General features: G+C 37.4%; 1 protein-coding gene across 1 annotated transcript; it reads right to left on the bottom strand.

Moving 5' to 3' along the window:
* Positions 1-9754: 9754 nt before the first annotated feature.
* Positions 9755-10513, bottom strand: LOC129944872 (homeobox-like protein HDP1). Its single transcript, XM_056054534.1, has 2 exons — positions 10299-10513; positions 9755-10040 (listed from the first exon to the last, which is right to left on the bottom strand). The coding sequence occupies exons 1-2, from the start codon at positions 10511-10513 to the stop codon at positions 9755-9757; spliced, it is 501 nt and encodes a 166-aa protein (XP_055910509.1).
* Positions 10514-18602: the final 8089 nt, after the last annotated feature.

Genomic DNA, 18602 nt, shown 5'->3' with positions numbered 1-18602 from the left:
ACCAACTGACATCGCCAACGACAACCAACCAAAAATCGCGAGCTGATATTTTCTTCCTTTTGCTAAAAAGGTAAAGGTAGTTGGGTTGGTTGGGGACATAGCAAATTTAATGTGGTAAAATAATTTACGATTCCCATCACAGTTTGCGCAGTGTTGCTTCTGGACATAGTCCAAAACCTTCTCAGGAAATCATAATTTTTCCACTCAGCACAACCCGTTTTCTTTTTGTGTCGTTTTCCTATAGTTTTTTAATTTCTTTTTTGTTTTTTTTCTATTTTTGCTGAATGCTTGAGTGTCTGTTAAGTAAATTTCGACATTTTCTCATAGATCATGGCAAAAGTGAAAGACTCAATGACAAAACATCGATTGTCCTTCGTCCTTCATTTTTCGTTTTACGTTTTACGTTTTTCGTTTTTTAGTCCTCCATCATCGACCGACCGACCGGCATTCAACATTTTCAAGTAAGCCTCGTGCTCTATTTTGTTATCCTTTGTGTGTTTCGTCCTTTTTCATACATATAGTATAGAAGAATAATATAACAATGAGGCAAATCCTCAAGAGGGTCGGACGGAATAAATTGTATGCAAGGAAACACAAAAAGGACGAATATAAAAATTAAATTAGCTGAATTAAGGTCCTAGCCCGAGCTTGGCTTTGATCCAACTTTATTTTTTTTTATTTTTTCTTACGTGACCCATCGACCCCCTTCTACCTTTTGAAATGACCACATTAGTATATGACTTTAACGAGGGACTTCAATAGATGCAATTGCGTGCCATTTTCAATAAGTCGCATCGTCGTAGTCGGTATAAGTTTATATGTACCTAAGTATGATGATGGTTGATGGTTTAGCCTTTATAACGATGATAATGAGAAGTTGATTTGAGCTCATGGAGACTGAGCCTCTATATAAGCGGCATCATTTTGTATTAGTAAAAACCTAGAAACTAGTAAATGGTGCTAACCGGAACAGAAGTTACACATTTGCACCCCTTTCGCCTTCTTGGTTGGTGGTGATGACGATGTGATGTGTCCTGAAAGTGTGCTCCAATTATTCACCATTACACCTCTTCGTGCAGTTCCCGTTTTATGAGAGTGAGGTGAGTAAATTGAGACTTCTTCTACTTTGATGATGATTTTTCACTAGAAACTTTTTTCTTTTCCTGTAACTGCAAGACAACTCTTAACGTTGGCAGTGATAGATATAAGTTAAATGGACGTGCAAGGGATTTTGATACTTTATATCTGACTCTTGGGTGACTGATAGATATCAGCAGAGGAAAAGACTTGTGTGTATTTTAAAACATTAACTACACTTTAATATTGAAGTGCAAAGTTCCATATTTGTTTTTGAACTTTCAGAAGTTTAAAAATATCGCTCGAAAACTTTTTAAGTTTTTTTTTTAAACATAAGAAACTGCAATTGAAAATTATTTTATTTTTAATAAAAACAGTGGTGTTTTTGTCTTTTGTAACTCAAAATTAGAAGACATTTTGGTTATTCAGAATCTTAATTCAAAAATTTAAAGGAAAAATAGAGAACTCAAAAATTTTAAATCAGAAATTTGAGTTTTTTTACCTTACTTTGGTCTACAACAACTTATATCGTCTGCTTAACGATATCAATGTTAAACTCAAAAGCCAACCATTGAGGCTGATTTCTATAAGGTCCCAAGTGTGCGTTTCGTGGAAATGTATGAATTTGTATATCTTTTGAATATTTTGTCTGTTAGTTTTGAATAAATTTAAGAAGAATAAAACAATAGATAAAATAAGAAAACAAACGAATCAGATAAAAGTATTCAGTAAATGTACAAAACAAAACTGATAGCTTTTTCGGCTATTACATGAGGCTACAATACATTTTCAGTTGGGTATCTACTAAATAATATATGTACAGTTATCTAATATTTTCTTTATTAAAAAAAATTATTTAGAAGAATTCTAAATGGAAGTTATTGAATTGCGAAAAAAAAAACTATTTTAAAATAAAAATTGATAAAACCATAACTAAAAAAGAGGCTGGGATGCGACCCACACTGATAACTTGTAGGTTTTCGTGTTGGGTTAAAAAATTTTTTAGTTAAATTATTCTTAAAAGAAATAGTTTAGTTTGAAAATCTAGTTTCGGTAAATAGATTTTAAGTCAAAAACAAATTTTTACCAATTTTAGTAGCATTTCTCAAATTTTTACAAATTGGATAAATGAAATTATTTTGAGAGATATCAATAACCCAACATCAATTTTTACCAAATTTGCGTATACTACTTTTTGTAGATTTTATTTTTATATAAAAAAAAACGGACTTTTGGATTTTTATAAAAATAAAATGCACGGGGTCGCACCTCCTGTATGCAACTAGTCTTTTTAAAAAAAGTACATATATAAGATTTCAAAATACTTTACTTACTTACTTAAGGAGGCGTTACAGTCCTGTGTGAACTAGGGCCTCACCCAACAAACTTCTCTATCTAGTTCGGTCCCTAGCTAGATGTCTCCAATTTTGAGCTCCAAGTTGGATGAGGTCACCTTCCACTTGTGCGCGCCACCTTATCCGCGGTCTTCCTCTACTGCGCTGTCCTGTGGGTGCGGATTCGAAGACTTTCCGGGCCGGAGCATTGGTTTCCATGCGCTCTACGTGACCCAGCCATCTTATTCGTTGGACTTTTACAGCCCGTACAGCTCTTCGTTCCATCTTCTCCTCCACTCCCCTCCGATGCATATGGCACCGTAGATCACACGAAGAACTTTTCTCTCGAAGCGACCCAAGGTTCTTTCATCCGCTTTTGTCATGGTCCATGCTTCTGCACCGTATAGCAGGACGGGGATGATAAGGGTCTTATATAGCAACACTTTGGTCCCTCGAGAGAGGACTTTACCACTCAATTGCTTTCTTAGTCCAAAGAAACAGCGGTTAGCGAGAGTTACTCTGCGTTTGATCTCAGCGCTGCTGTTGTTTTCTGCGTTTACAGCGGAGCCTAGGTAGACGAAGTCCTTGACTACCTCAAAGTTACGTCTGTCGATGGTCACGTCTTGACCAAGACGTCGGTGTTGTATGTCCTTTCTTGACGACAGCGTGTACTTTGTTTTGCCCTCATTAAACGTTAAACCCACTTTTGCCGCATCTGCCTCAATACTTACAAAAGCCCCACTGACATCACTCTGAGTTCTTCCGATTATGTCAATGTCATCAGCATATGCCAGTAATTGGACAGACTTTTAAAAGATAGTACCTTGAGTGTTGACGTGTGAGCTCTGCACTATTTTTCAAGCACGATGGTAAAAAAAATCGCATGACAGCGCATCACCTTGTCTAAAACCTTTTTTGACATCGAAAGGTTCTGTTAAGTTGTGTCCAACCTTTATGGAGCAGCGTTTGGACGAGTTTGGCAGGGATGCCAAAACTAGACATGGCTCTATACAGCTCGTCCCTGTAGATGCTGTCATATGCGGCCTTGAAATCGATGAAAAGATGGTGGGTGTCGATTTGGTGTTCTTGGGTTTTTTCCAGGATCTGTGAATATTTGATCGACTGTGAACTTTCTTGGTCTAAAACCACACTAATTAGGACCTATCAGGTTGTTGACGATGGGTTTTAGACGTTCACATATTACGGCAGGGAAGATTTTATAGGCGATGTTAGATAGACTGGTTTCTCTATAGTTAGAGCAGTTTAGAGGGTCTCCTTTTTCAGGATCGGGCAAACAATACTGAGGTTCTATTCATCGGGCATGCTTTCTTCCGACCATATCTTACAGATAAGTTGGTGCATGCTCCTTACCAACTTATCTCCAGCTGCTTTTAAGAGCTCGGCATTCAAGCTATCCGCTCCAGCGGCTTTTTTAGACTTCAGCTTAGATATGGCAGTCTTTACTTCGTCTAAGTCGGGAGGACGGGATTGTTAGCGTTCGTCGTCTATGTTGAATGGATCATCCTGCCTGACAGCGGAATTCAGTTCGTCGTTGACGTTATACAGTCTGCAGAAGTGGTCCTTCCATATCCTCAGCATTGACTGCGGTTTCACTATGATGTTTCCACTTTCGTCTTTGCAGCCTTCGGTTCTAGGTTAATGTACCTGCGAATTTCGTTTCACGTGTTCATAAAACTGTGGATGTTGAGGTGTGGAAAACGCGTACTGGCTACCATGACGTTTCGCCCCGCAGCAAAATCTATGAGCCTGAATCCATTGTTGAAAGTGTTGTCGTGCAGGCTGTTCCTTTCGATTATTCAACCAAAGATGTCTTCCCTTCCTAGCTTGGCATTAAAATCGCCCAGGACTATTTAATATCGTAGCTAGGGCACTGCTCATATGTTTTGTCTAGGAGCTCGAAGAACATATCTTTCGTGTTGTCGTCTTTCTCTTCTGTGGGGGCGTGCGCTCATATCAGGCTAATGTTGCCGAATTTAGCCTTGATGCGTATGGTCATCAGGCGCTCATTGATGCACCTATAGCTCAAGACTTCTTGCCTAAGTCTGGCTACAAGGACGAAGCCGCATCCAAATTATCGCTGTTGGTTTTCGTGGTAGCAGTCACCATAGTAAATATCGCAGTTTTTCATCCTCTTTTTGCCCGGCCCATCCCATCGTATTTCCTGGATCGCGGTAATATCTGCTATTTTATTTAAAAATATATTTAAAACTATACCTGTCACATAAGTTTGTCTTCAAAGATTAAAATGCCATTTGATTTGTCAAAAAACAACGCTATTCATCCCAAGACACAACTCATCCCGGGAATGAAAAATACTTGTCAGAATACTTAACGAAAACAATTGTTTGTGTATTCAACTAGTTCGTTCAAGGCTTTTTCCTTTAGATAACATTATTTTAATTTCATATAAGAAAAACCGGGATGGAAAATAAATTATCTGAAGATGAGAAAGAGGCAGAACATGTATGTTTAAATTGTAAACGATCGCCTATTGGTTGTGTAGTAAGGTAGGTGTCCAAAACGAATAAAAAATAGTTCATTGGCGTGCTCGGACATGTTTATGATGATAATGAAGGAATGTTATTAGTAGGTAGAAGGTGCTTACTACAAATCAATCACATTCCTTCTATCCTAAATGTTTTCAGCGTAAGCATGGAGTTATTACGTTCAGTTTATTTTTTTCGTGGCATGATGGTTTGTGCGATGGACTGTCATGCGAGAGGTCTTGGGTTCGATTCCTGCCTATTCCAACTAAAGTTTTTTGCACGGGTACTGCCTCTTGTGAGGAATGGACAATTTCTCCAAGAGTGATTCGTGTCATGAAAAGTGCTTTCTCAAATTTGCCGTTCGGATTAGGCTTAAAACTGTATGTTCGGATGCCTTGGCAGGGTCCGTCTTATTTTCTGCCTTACCCCGGTATATCGCCTCTGCCAGGGCTGACCTCTTTTTACTGACCTACTCGTGGGACCAACATTCAAAAAACTTTTACAAAATGGACGAACTAGACATGACAAACGTAGAACCATACACAGACTTGGAGGATGAACTCTTGGCCTCCAGCCAGGAGACATTGAAGGGGGGCTCATTTAGCGCTGGTAGTTCCAGCACTTGTGAGCAACCCTAAACCGTATGCAAAACCGAAACCCTCGAGTAGCAGTGCAACTCGAGGAACCAACAAACCATCGGAAGGCGCTCTTCTCAGGAACCGCTTCAAAACGGCCTCTCACATTCTTGCCAAGATTGCCAAAAATGAAGAGACCGGAGTGATTCATGAGAGGGACGTCCAAGATAAAATTAAGTACCAGAAGGTTGTTGATGAATACAACAATCTTCTGGCCAGCCGAGAAAAGGCCGTTAAGCAAAACAGATCTCAGGTAGAGATTTGCACGTCTCAGAAAAAGAGCAAGCTTGACAACCGGATAAAGCCAGTGAAAGCACCATCTTCTGGAGCAACGCAACTGCGTACTCTTAGTGAGGTTGTCAGGGATGACCTCCATGTAGCAGTTGTGGATGAGCTCTCCACAAACAGCAAAGGTCTGCTGAACTTTATCGAGGGCAAGCTCTCTGAGATGATGTTTTCATACACTATAACAAACAGTGAGGGCCTCTACCCTAGTTTCGACTCTGGCGAGATGCTCAGGGGGTATAGTGAAAGCATTCCTAAGGGTAGCAATGACTGATAGGGCTTGAAGCTCAAGCTTATCCCAGCTAAGGACATCCCTAGACAACCGAAGGCTCGCATTTGGTTGCTGCTCAAGAGGATAAAGCCAAGCGGACAGAATCTGATCCGCGGTCTTCAGAGGCAAAATCCGCTGGTTCCCATGCACGATTGGGCTGTAGCTAAGGCAGAAGAACCGCAGAAGACCAGCGCCTCTTACCTTCTGAGGATTAGCGAGGAGAGTCTAGGGGCTCTCGAAAAGGATGAGTACAAACTTAGTTTTGGCATAAGGAATGCCAAAATTAAAATTCTGCAGAGTCGGGGAACAGATACCAACAAAGCTGATAACAACGTCAAGGTTGACCATGTTGTTAGCGGAGTCGAGGTCCCCAGCGAGTTGCCGGGCCCCAGCTCCCAGCTCCGTACGTTGGCGACGTTTTTTCGTCGGCCATAGCTCAAGAACCAGAAGAGATATCGACTTCAAGTAAATTTTGTTATACAGATAATAAGGCAGAAAAATGCAGAAAGGGCTCTCAAGAAAATTGCGTGGGTGGTTTTTTACCATAGCAGTTTGAAAAAAAGGTGAAAATTTTGGTTAACCCTAAATATCTTACGAACTAAAAATACTAGAGACTTGAATTAAATTGCATATAATATATTGTAACGTGATATCAAAGAAGTATATTTTTTGAAAAAAAATCCATTTAACGATTTTTTTATAAATCATTTCATCTCCAAAACAATTTTGTGCAACGAAGAATAATGTTTTTGACATCTAATAAAATTTTGAGAAAAATCTAATTGACATTTTTTTTATAAAAAATAAAAATCTAAAAAAAACATTACTTAAAGTTCGTAAAAATTGAATATCGATTTAAATATCTTTTCAAAAATTTGAAATAAGGGCCTCAAGCTTATTTTATCTTATAAGAAATATTGTTTTCAACATTTTGAAAAATTTTGAGAAAAATCGAATAGACAGATTTTTTACAAAAAATAAAAACTAAAAAAAAAAATGTATAAAATTTGGTAAAAATTGATTTTCGACTCAAATATCTTTTAAAAACTTTGAGATAATAGCTTCTAACTAATTTTGCTTATAAGAAACATTGTTTTCAACATTAGAACAAATTTTGAGAAAAATCGAATGGACAGTTTTTTTACAAAAAATAAAAACCTTAAAAAAATGTATAAAAGTTGGTAAAAATTGATTTTCGACTCAAATATCTCTTCAAAAAATTGAAATATTGGCTTCAATCTAATTTTATCTTATAAGAAATATTGTTTTCAACATTTGCTGAAATTTTTAAAAAAATCGAATTGACAGTTTTTTTACAAAAAATAAAACTCTAAAAAAAAAACAATACTAAAACTTGGTAAAAGTTTACTTTCGGCTCAAATAGCTTTTCAAAAATTAAAAAATATTGGCTTCAAATTTATTTTATTTCACAGAAAATATTGTTTTCAATATTCAGTAATTTTTACATAAAAATCCAACAGCCCTTTTTTTTCATAAAAAATAAAATCTACAAGAAATAGTACGCAAATTTGGTAAAAATACATATATACGAGTACATATAGACAAACTTTTAAGCAAGACAAAGTGACAGACGGGATGGGAAGTTATCAGAGTGTTTCGCATCCCAGCCTCTTTTTAAAAAATAATTTCAAACACTTTTCTTTGTGATAAATCCCTTTTCAATTTGTTAATGTCTTTGTTTTTTTAACTTCTTTAATTGACAATGCAGCTTATAAATAAATTAGGTTGCGCAACCGTTTTAGGCCCTATTGACTTAAAACTCTCAATCTCAATCATTCATGTGTGTAAATCATTTCAGGGTTGGAGGGGACCTACAATTTTTATGTCGGATCCGAAAGAGTAATTTGAGAAAGTACTTTTCATGACAAGAATAATTCTTTGAAGATTTGTCCCTACAACATTGGAAAAACATCAACTTTAAACAAATGGTCTTATTGCACTTTAGAAAAGTGAAATAAAATTTGTTAAGCAGTTGTTTTGTGTAATAAGGTCAACTGTTGGTAATTGGCTTTAGTGTACTTAAAAGAATGAAATAAGTTTTATTCTTGAAATCTAGCTTAAGATGTTTGTAGCAATGGATGAACCTTTTCTTTTATTGAACTTGATGAGAAATCAATATTCACTTTACTTCCTTTTTCCCTTAATTTAATAAGATACCTTTTTTGAGTGGATTCATCATTTTCCCTTACTTAAAATTTGCATTTGAATCCACAAAGCGCGTAACTATCGAAAAGTAAGTACGAGTACATACTCACAAATCTCTTATTATCTCATTGAAGACTCAAAAGTAATCGCCACCATGGAACAAGTACGTTCAACATATAAAAGCACTTTAGCTATTTAATTTTTCTTTTGTGTTGTGTGGTTAAGACTTAAGAGTTTCTTTTTTTGAATTGTATCTTGTATCTTTTCCCTATACATTCGGATGCACCAGAGTTTCACAGTATATTGGTTACTTGGATAGTGTTCAGTGAAGCTGCATGAAGACTTGAATATTCGACAAAAAGACGAAAAAAGAAAAAAAAAACTACTACATTTTGTAGAGCGAGAGAGAGAAAAATTGCTTTGTGAATTTCCTTTGGCATTTTTATGTTTCTGTTTTTTTTTTTATTTTTTTTGTATTTTTGTTGTTCAACTTTTTCATTTATATTGCAGGATATAGTCTTGTGTACATATGAACAGTTATGTGATAAGTGTGTGTGTGTTTTTCATTTTTTATTCTTGCCACTGCAACCCTATTGTCAGCTCGTAAATGGATAAGTGTCCTTTGGGGTTTGAATTATGGTGATATGTGGTGTGCTCATTTTTGCATCGCACATATAAAATATTTCTCTAATACAAAAGCTTCAAAAGTTTTCCAAAGAAATTTTATATTCTATGAACTATATTTTTTTGAGCGTTAGACTAACCGATGTAAGAAATGGAAAAAATAACATCATAGATGATAAATGCTTTGGTAGCTTCAAATATGCATAAATATGAGAAGTAATAGTGACGTGAAATGTATAAAATGTCTTTACACACGATTTTGAGAATATAAAAACTTGGAGACTTTATTTGAGTACTTTTGAATTTGACTTCTTAAGTTGAAGAAAAACTTCAGTTAAACGCACACTTGATCTTGTGGCAAATAGTTATTTAGAATTTTGACAAACTATCCGATGTCTTAAAGGAAGACTTTATATTTTCTCACAAATAAATATGCAGTTTATGAATTGTTCCTTTAATGGGTTTTTGAAAAATTTGTCTCATGCGGTTTCGTCAGACTTGTAGGACTTATCGCTTTCGTTGGCCTTTTCGGAGTAGGTGGTCAGATTCGTCTTACTCATTGATTTCATTGGTTTCGTTGGTCTATCTTTTCTCGTTTGTTTTGTTTAAACGTGTGTCTAGCTTGTCTCGTTCGTATTGTTTGACTCGTTAATCTCGTTAGTATCGTTATTTTCGTTGGTCTCTTTGATCTCAATAGTCTCTTTATAGTCGGTATATTTCATATTACATCGTACTAGTATCGTTACTATATTTAATATCGTTGAAATAGTTGATTTCGTTCGTCTAGTTGTTTTCGTTGGTCTCTTTGCAGTCACTCGTTTCTTTGACATAAATAGTCTGGTTCAACTACCCTGTTTATTTCGTCTTAATCCTTGGCCTTATTATACTCTTCAGTCTCGTTTGGTTTTTTTTGGTATCGTTGCTATCGAGGGTATCATTGGCATTGTTTGTATCGTTGGTTTCTTTGACATCATTGGTATCGTTTGAATCGTTGGTAAGGTTGGTATCGTTGATATCGTTGATCTCGTTGACCATGTTGATCTCGTTGATCTCATTGATCTCATTGAGCTCATTGATCTCGTTGATCTCATTGAGCTTATTGATCTCGTTGATCTGTTGGTTTCTTTTCCTCCACTCTTCTCTTTGTTTGCAATAGTAACGTTAAGCTCAACTGGTCTATTTCATCGTTCTCGTCGGCCTCTTTAATCTCGTTGGTTTCTTTGGTTTCGTTGGAATCGTTTGGAATCGTTGGCATTGAGGTTATCAAGACACTTTTGCAGGGTGACTTCAACAAGATTAAGCAATATTGCGATGACTGGAATCGTTTGGAATCGTTGGCATCGTTGGTTTCTTTGCCTCCACTCGTCTCTTTGATTAAAATAGTAACGTTAAACTCTACTGGTCTATTTCATCGTACTCGTCGGCCTCTTTATTCTCGTTGGTTTCTTTGGAATCGTTGGCATCGTTGTTATCATTGGTTTCTTTGACATCATTGGTATCGTCGTTGGTGTCGTTGCTATCATTGATCTCGTTGATCTCGTTAATCTCGTCGATCACGTTGATCTCGTTTGTTTCGTTGTTATTTTTATTGCCGATATAGTTGAACTCATTCATCTTTGAAATAGAATTGGTCCCTTTGGTGTCGTTGGTCTCGGTTATATCGTTGACATCTTTGGTTTCGTGTGAGTCTTGTGAGACTCTTCGTTATCGTTGTAATAGGTATAGTTGGTCTTGTTGACCTTGTAAATTTCGTTGGTCTTTTAACCATGTTAGCTTCGTTGAACAAATTAGTTCTTAACCGTTAGTATTTCATAACTCTTCGATCCAATAGATCTCGTAAGAATCTTCTAAATTGTTTTGAAGAAAGGTTACAATGTCTATGATTTTAAAAATGATTTTATATTTAAATTCAATTTTTTGTTTCGAAAAAAATGATTTTAGGGGTTCGAAATGAATTTTGCCTTATACAATTAAGTTATAGACTGTCAAATTCCGATACAACAGAAATAAATATGTCTCGTCAGCTTTGGTATCCAGCTGCAGTTTTAAAAACACCGAAACGTCATTTTATATTTTGAACAGATTCAGAATTCAAAATGTTTGCTTCTTTGTCTGTTGATTGGTGCTTTCATTATTCATCAATTAAGCCTGCCTTACCTTCCATAATATCAAAACTATTCCAATAATTAAAACACAAATCTCATACACAGGTTAGGTATTGATGTCCAATAGATTTATTACATTATTTAGAAATTCATTGATATTTCCTTTCCAAGATAATTCATTATCGCAGCCATAGAATCAATAGCTATCATTTTTCATAAGGTTCCTATCGAAAATAGAGACACCAGTTAGGGAGATGAAGATGAAGATGGGGATGAAAACAGAAAAGGCAGAAGGAAGAAGGAGACGAACGCCAATGAACAATTTGTGCACACATCCACAATCTGTCGTCTGGCTATGAATTATGATGCCGCAAGCCTTCATAAAAAAAAATATATCCTTTTCTTTCGTGTTTACCACATATTCACACCCATTTTGTGGATTCAGTTAAAATTGATACCACATATTATGTCTTCATGTGCACAGAACTGAGAGCTGTATAAGCTCTGGCTGTGATATATCCTCTATCTTCATGCTTATTGATACGCACAGAATATCCTTAGAAATACTCACATACAAGCTTGTATTAATAATATGTTATATGTACGAGTATGTGAGAAAATGTGCCACAAATCGATGTCGTTGTTAGTATTGACTTGTGGGACAATTTAGGTGATTTTTAATGCGATACAGTCATAAATATTAGTTCCTGCAGGCTCTGATAGCTCTGATTTTGGTTATACGTTCCGTATACATATATTTATATGTAGGATATTGTCTTGTGTGCTCGCTGTCGATATCTTTCTTCTCTGTGTGCGGAAGACGTTATCCTTAAATGTCAGTCCTTTTCTATTATAAGGATGTGATGTTTTGGATATTTTGGTTTTATCTTCATATGAGTTCGTATTGTGTGTATATGTATAGTAGTCCTGCTGTCACTTTTTCAAGTGTTATGTGAAGGCTGATATACATTTAGAAATGAGAAAGTGTCAATGGGCCAATTAGTATAAAAGTATTTCAATTTGATATTTTTCAAAACGAGTAAAATATGTGCGAGTATGTACCTGAAATTTAATGAGGAAGCACTTTTTTATGGCAAAAATTACTCTTGGACGATTTTTCAATTGTTCACAAGATTTAGTACCTATGAAAAAGTTGAAGGCGGCACAGGGGGGCTTGAATGCACTAAACACTACGCCACGAGTGCTAGGGTTTAAATCGTTGCTTATGATTTAGATAGAAGCTTTTCTATTAAATGTTATTTTAAATCCTGAATTCAATGCTGATTCAACTCTTCGGTGAGAACTTTGTTTCAAAAAATGTCTTCTAAACTAACTTACAACATAGCAATAGCACAAGTCCATATTGTTCTTAGGCAAAATGGAAAATTAAATTCTTTGACCAAGTAAAAGGGTACAATATGGAGATATTCGCAATAGGACCGGAGTTATAGGGGGCTACTTTCCAGCAAGTGTGCAAGGTGAATCCTAGCATTCGCTCTAATCACGACCTGGAGAATAGAGCCCTGCAGCACCACTTCTACCTGCGTAACAACATAACGCATTGGCGATCCGAGAACCTCGGTTTTACCAGGTTCAATGAAGAAAACTTGGCAAATGCCATCATCGCCGGGCAAAACGGGACTAACACCCTTTTAGTCACGAAGATAGAGCTCCAGCACATCTTCGATTTATTAAAGAAAAAGTAGTCAGCAGGTGTCAATGGTATACCCAATATTGACTAAGACATTGACCTCAGGAAGCTGTGGACATTTATACCACTGTGTTTAACAAAGTTCTAAATAATGCATATTATCCGGTCCGTTGGAAAACAGCTGTGGTACATCCTCTCCCGAAAAAGGGAAAGGTCAACTCCAATCCCCCGAATCTCCATTCAATAAGTCTGCTGCCAAGTATCAGTAAGGTATTCGAGAAAGTTATAAATAGAGCTCTGTCCAAGTGGGCTGAGAACAACAAAGTAATTTCGGATAATCAGTTCGGCTTTAAGGCGGGACATGACACTATTCATGCTGCGTCTAAGCTACTTAGCTTGGAGCGGTTAACTCGGCGATCTTATTCAGCATTTACACCAGTGATCTGATAGCAAGTCTGACTCAGGCAATAGCGTACGCCGACGACCTAATTGCGTACAGAACAGCTCCAAAAGTTGAGGTTATCAAGACACTTTTGCAAAGTGACTTCGACAAGATTCAGCAATATTGTGATGACTGGAAGTTGAAAATCAACATTCAGAAATACCAAACTATGCTGTTCAGGACTCCGCTGTTTGGAGCCTCAAGGGATACGAGAAAGAACTGGAACAATCTAGTGATCGTTGGACCAAATCGACAGCCACTGGCGAATAAAAGTGTAGTAAAGTACCTTGGGATCTGTTTGGATCAGTACTTGTATTTCGAAAGACATATGAGTGCTGCTCTGGCCCCATTGTTTAGGTCGGAATTGAATGAGCTTATCATATTTTCACGTTGCAGTTCCACATCCGAAGAAGAGGGATGTGAATCTGAAAACAAATATGAAAAGCTAAGAGTACTATCGTCAGCGAAACAATGTATTGGATTAGATGTTGCAGACAAAAGATCATTAATAAAAATGAGAAAGAGTGTTGGAGATAGAACAGAGCCCTGGGGCACACCAGTATATATTTTGTGGTTTTCATACTTGAATTCATCCAATACCACTTGTATTGAACGATTCGAAAGGCAGTTACTAATCCAACGAAGGAGGGATTCTTGAAAACCGAAAGCACGCATTTTCGATAAGAGAGCCTGATGCCAAACCTTATCAAATGCTTTTGATATATCAAAATCTTACTTTCTCCAAAACTATGTAATGATTTGTTCCACTGTTCGGTGAGATGAACCATGAGATCACCAGTTTAGGAAGATTCACCTTTTTTGGGAATAGGGTGGACAAATGCCGTTTTCTATCCGATCGGAACGAGACCTGAGGAGTAGGACAGATGAAAAAGCTTGTGATCATATCAGCGCTGGCGTCAACGTCACTATCGAGGAAGAATAGTGACCAGTTAAAGATCCTGAAGTAATTATTGAGACCGTCCCAGTTGGCTTTCTCATATTACCGAACGGTTCTCTTAGGAGCTCTTTCTTTAACTGAACAGTTTTGATACGGGAAATTTGCTGATATAACACAATGGTCAGCTGTGCCTAGAGAAGTTAGAACACTAACAGTGCACTTATCAGGGTCAGAGGTAAGAAACAAGTCAAGAGTGTTTTCTGCTCTACCTTCAACGTCCGATATTCGGGTGGGAGTTAGGTGGTTCAACTCAGCTAAGATTTCTGCACACACTCCATCGGGTGTTATCTGGCCTGAATGTTGAAGCCATGAAGAATTGTGTACATTGAAATCGCCCGTAACAACGATTTCAGTGCGAGAATAGGACGTAACAATTCTTTGGATGGAATCAGACAAAGCATTAAATTCACGAGAATTTGATACTCTGTCTAAATTTGGGCTTCAATAAAGGAAGCAGTAGTGAATAATTTGCTTATTTACAGAGAATTTTAACCACATATAATTAAAAAAAGAATTGGTGCAAAGACCATTATGTGGTAAGAGCTGATAAGCAACATCATTTCTAATGTATATGGCGAGGCCATGTGAATAAAAAATTCAGCATTATCACAATCCTCATCTACTTGGGTTTCACTTAGTGCCAAAACAGTTGGCCTGTGTGAAACAATATGGCGGTATGCCAACAAAAAATTTGCCCTTAGCCTACGAATATTACAATAATCTACTCTGAATTGTCCAGCCATTGCAAAATAAAAAAAATGTCTAAAACCAATACAAAGAGAGATGAGAAATATAATTCACTAGCTAGATGTCTCCAGTTCTGCGCTACAAGTTGGGTGCGTTTACTTCTGTTGGCGGCAGAGAACTTCGAAAGAGGTTTCTTGTGACTCTGTCAGAGAAGGATTTAGCGATGTCTTCCGATTGTAGAAGTTCGACAATGTAACTTATCTCAGCACCTCCCTGTTTTGCCTTAGGTCTGGAAACCCGAAATGCTACCTTGGTAAAAACGAGGTAGTGGTCCGAGTCGATGTTAGCTCCTCGGAAAGTTCGGACATCAATGATACAGGAAGCAGGTCTATCGTCGTTCGCAAAATGGTCATTCGTCAAAATGGTTGACGGTAGATTGCTCTGGAAAACTCCAGGTTAGTTTGAAGATATTGAGGTGTGAAAAACGTATTTACTGGCTACTATAAAGTTTTTCCCAGCAGCAAAACCGATGAGCCTGCGAACGTTATCGGAAATGTTGTCGTGCAGGTTATATTCCAGATTATTCCACCGAAGAGGTCTTCCTTTCCTAACTTGGCATTAAAATCACCCAGGACAATATAAACATCGTAACTAGCACACTACTCATATGCTTTGTTCAGGAGCTCGAAGAACATGTCCTTGGTGTTTTTGCGGAATTCAACCTTGATGAGGATGGCCATAAGGCACTCGTTCGTGCTCAAGAGTTGTTGCCTAAGTCTGGATCCAATGACAAAGCTGAATCCAAATAAGCGTTGTTGGTTTTCTCGGTAGCAGTCACCATATCGCTGTTTTTTATCCTCTGTTCACCGGGTCCATCCCATCGCATTTCCTAGATGGCGATGATGTCTGCTTTATAGCAGCTCAGGGCCAGCGCTAATTCTTCGGCTGTAGGACGATCATTTATAAAAACAAGAAACAAGATTCGATCTAAATGACTCTCTTGCGAAACGTCGTCTATTGCAAAATAACCTAAATTAATAAATAACCTGGCTTAAAAAATTACTTGAGTTAAAAATTAATCAATTATCGACAGTTAAAAAATAACTTGAGTGGCAAAATATCGTGGGTTGAAAAATATCCTGAGTTTCAAAATAACAAAGATTAAAAAAACTGCGTCAGAAAATAACCTGCGGTATAACAAAAACTTGGCTAGAAAAAACCCGGTCACAAAATAATGTGGGTTAAAAAAACAACCAGGGTTATAAAATAGCCAGGGTAAAAAGTTAAGTTCGGTTACAAATTAATCTTGGTTAAAAAATAATCTTGGCTTGAAAATAACTTTTCTTAAAATATTTCCTGGATGTAAAAAAATACACAATAAGCAGGGTTTAAAAATAAACAGGTTTAAAAATACCCTGAGTTATAAAAAATATAGGTCCTTTAACACGGTTCTAAACACATTAGGTTAGGTTAGGTTGGAGTGGCTGTCCAGATGTCATTGACTCACGTAGACCTCAAGGGTCCATTGTGATACCACTAATGAGGTTACTCATGGGAGAGTAATGAAATTAACCAAACCATTTTGTACTTTTAATGAAGTTAGAGAGACATTTTGTGTCAATAGTTGCCAGTTCACTGGTGTTATCGAAGAAGGGATTACCGAGGAAGTTATTCCTTCTAATGGAAAGTGCTGGACATGTACATAGAAGGTATTGGACCGTTTCGTCTTCCTCCTTGTCCATACAGCTTCTACAGAAGTCATTTGAGTAGACCCCTACCCTCAGAGCATGTCTTCCTATGAGGCAGTGTCCCGTTATAACTCCAATTGTAGAGCTTATACTTTGTCTGCTCAGTGATATCAAGCCTTTTGACCGTTTTAAGTCAATACTTGGCCATATTTGCTTGGTTGCCAGGCAGATGGTACTTTGTGACCATCTAGCATTTGTTGTTTCTAGAGCATATTGCTTGAGAAGATATTTGCATGTAGCAAGTGGTGTTCCTATGTTATGTTTTTGTCTAACATGAGGCAGAAGTGTTCCGTTTTTGGCGAGCTCATCGGCTTTACAATTTCCCGGAATGTCTCTGTGGCCCGGCACCCAAATGAGGTGAATGTTAAACTGTTCCGTCATCTCAATCAGAGATGATCGACAATCGTGGACTGTTTGAGAGTTTGTGGAGACAGACGCGAGAGATTTAAGAGCGGCTTGGCTGTCTGAGAAGATTCGTATATCCTTGCAAGATGTAACGTTTTCTTTGAGCCAGGATAGTGCTTCTTTAATCGCCATTACTTCTGCCTGGAATACACTACATTGATTGGGAAGTCTAAAGGATACACTGTGATTCAGTTGTTCTGAATAGATACCACTTCCAACTCCGTGATCGGTCTTTGAACCGTCAGTATAGAAGTGTACCGCATCGTCTTCTAGGGGTCTCTCTTCTTCCCAGGAGGATCTTGAAGGGGTGGTATAGTCTAAGCGATCTGGGATAGATCTGAAACTGTCTAGAAGAGCAGTATGTCCAGTATTGTTACTGGTTCATTGAGAGGTGGCTCTAAGCCTCACACATGAGTTGGCTGCCAAGATTTTGGAGAAGATGTCAAGTGGTGTTAGGTTTAAAAGCACTACCAGTGCTGCGGTTGGTGTTGAGCGAAGTGCTCCTGTGATGCACATACCTGCTGACCGCTGGACTTTGATGAGCTTATTTAGATTTACCATCTTGTCCAGTGCGGTCCACCATACGAGAGCTCCATAAATTAGTATCGGTCTGATTACCGAAGTGTATAGCCAGTGGGTTATTTTTGGGGAGAAGCCCCATTTTGATCCTATGGCCTTTTTACAAGTAAAAAGCGCTACAGTAGCCTTTTTGACTCTTTCATCAATATTTGCGTTCCAATTTTTTTTTGTGGGTTGACATCCAATCCACATTGCTTAGCCCATTTAGTAAGCCTGTTTAGGGCATTTTGTAGGAGTTCCGAGAGAACTTAGGGGTGCTTCCCAGATACGGATATCACAACGTCGTCAGCATAGTCAATCACCTTGAAACCCTCTGCTTCCAATGCTGTAAGTAGATCGTTTACTACCATGTTCCATAAAAGAGGCGAAATTACTCCACCTTGGGGAATGCCTCCATTCACCGATCTGGTGGTAGTAATACTCCTCATGCTAGAAGTTATTGTCCTTTCTGAACACATTATAAAATGCAAAACAAAGACTAAACTTAGCAAACACAGCTTGAAACACATAATTACTTTCAAACTTTGAAGCAAAGTTGAGTTTAGCTTAAAACAAAAATATATCAATTGGATTTTTATAAAACAAATCAGCCACCGAATTCTTTAAGACCCGCTTATGCTCATCTTGATGTCCCTATCTGCAAAACAAAATGTATTTGAAATCAAAACTTTCAACTCGAGTATCCGTTGCAATTACAAAAGCTTCCAATAGGAAGTTAAAAAATAAAAATGAAAGGAGGGTATCAATTCTCTACCCACGAATTGTGTTCAAAGGAGGATATAAACATTTAAAATACTATTTCTGTCATTTATTTCAAACTTCCCAACAGAGCTGAGGAGAGGTAAACTTTTTGTATGCAGATACCTAGTATTAAGTTTGTTTTAAAAGAAGAAAAAAAAAACATATAAAACACAAAATCGTTACCTATTACCCCCTTTGACCCTATAACTATATCAATTCAGAAAAAAAAATAACAACCTTTTACTTGAAATCCTCTTTTCATTTTATTCCCATGTCTGGGGAGCTTCATGTAACTGGCTCGCTGTCGTTCATCGTTGTAGCTGCCGAAAGAAACTTCAACAAAAAAATATTCCAGTAATGCACTTTGCCGCATTCGAGTAAATAATA

This window comes from Eupeodes corollae, chromosome 2 (assembly GCF_945859685.1).
Source record: "Eupeodes corollae chromosome 2, idEupCoro1.1, whole genome shotgun sequence".
NCBI lineage: Eukaryota > Metazoa > Arthropoda > Insecta > Diptera > Syrphidae > Eupeodes > Eupeodes corollae.
Note: the sequence above shows the minus strand (reverse complement) of the source record. Positions and strands in the feature narration are given on the sequence as shown.

Bases quoted from the DNA above. Each gene is read 5' to 3' on its own strand.
- LOC129944872 (XM_056054534.1), bottom strand. From the start codon at position 10,513: ATGAATGAGTTCAACTATATCGGCAATAAAAATAACAACGAAACAAAC. The intron at 10,041-10,298 runs GTAGAGTTTAAC...TTGCAAACAAAG, and splicing joins GAGTACGATGAAATAGACCA to AGAAGAGTGGAGGAAAAGAA.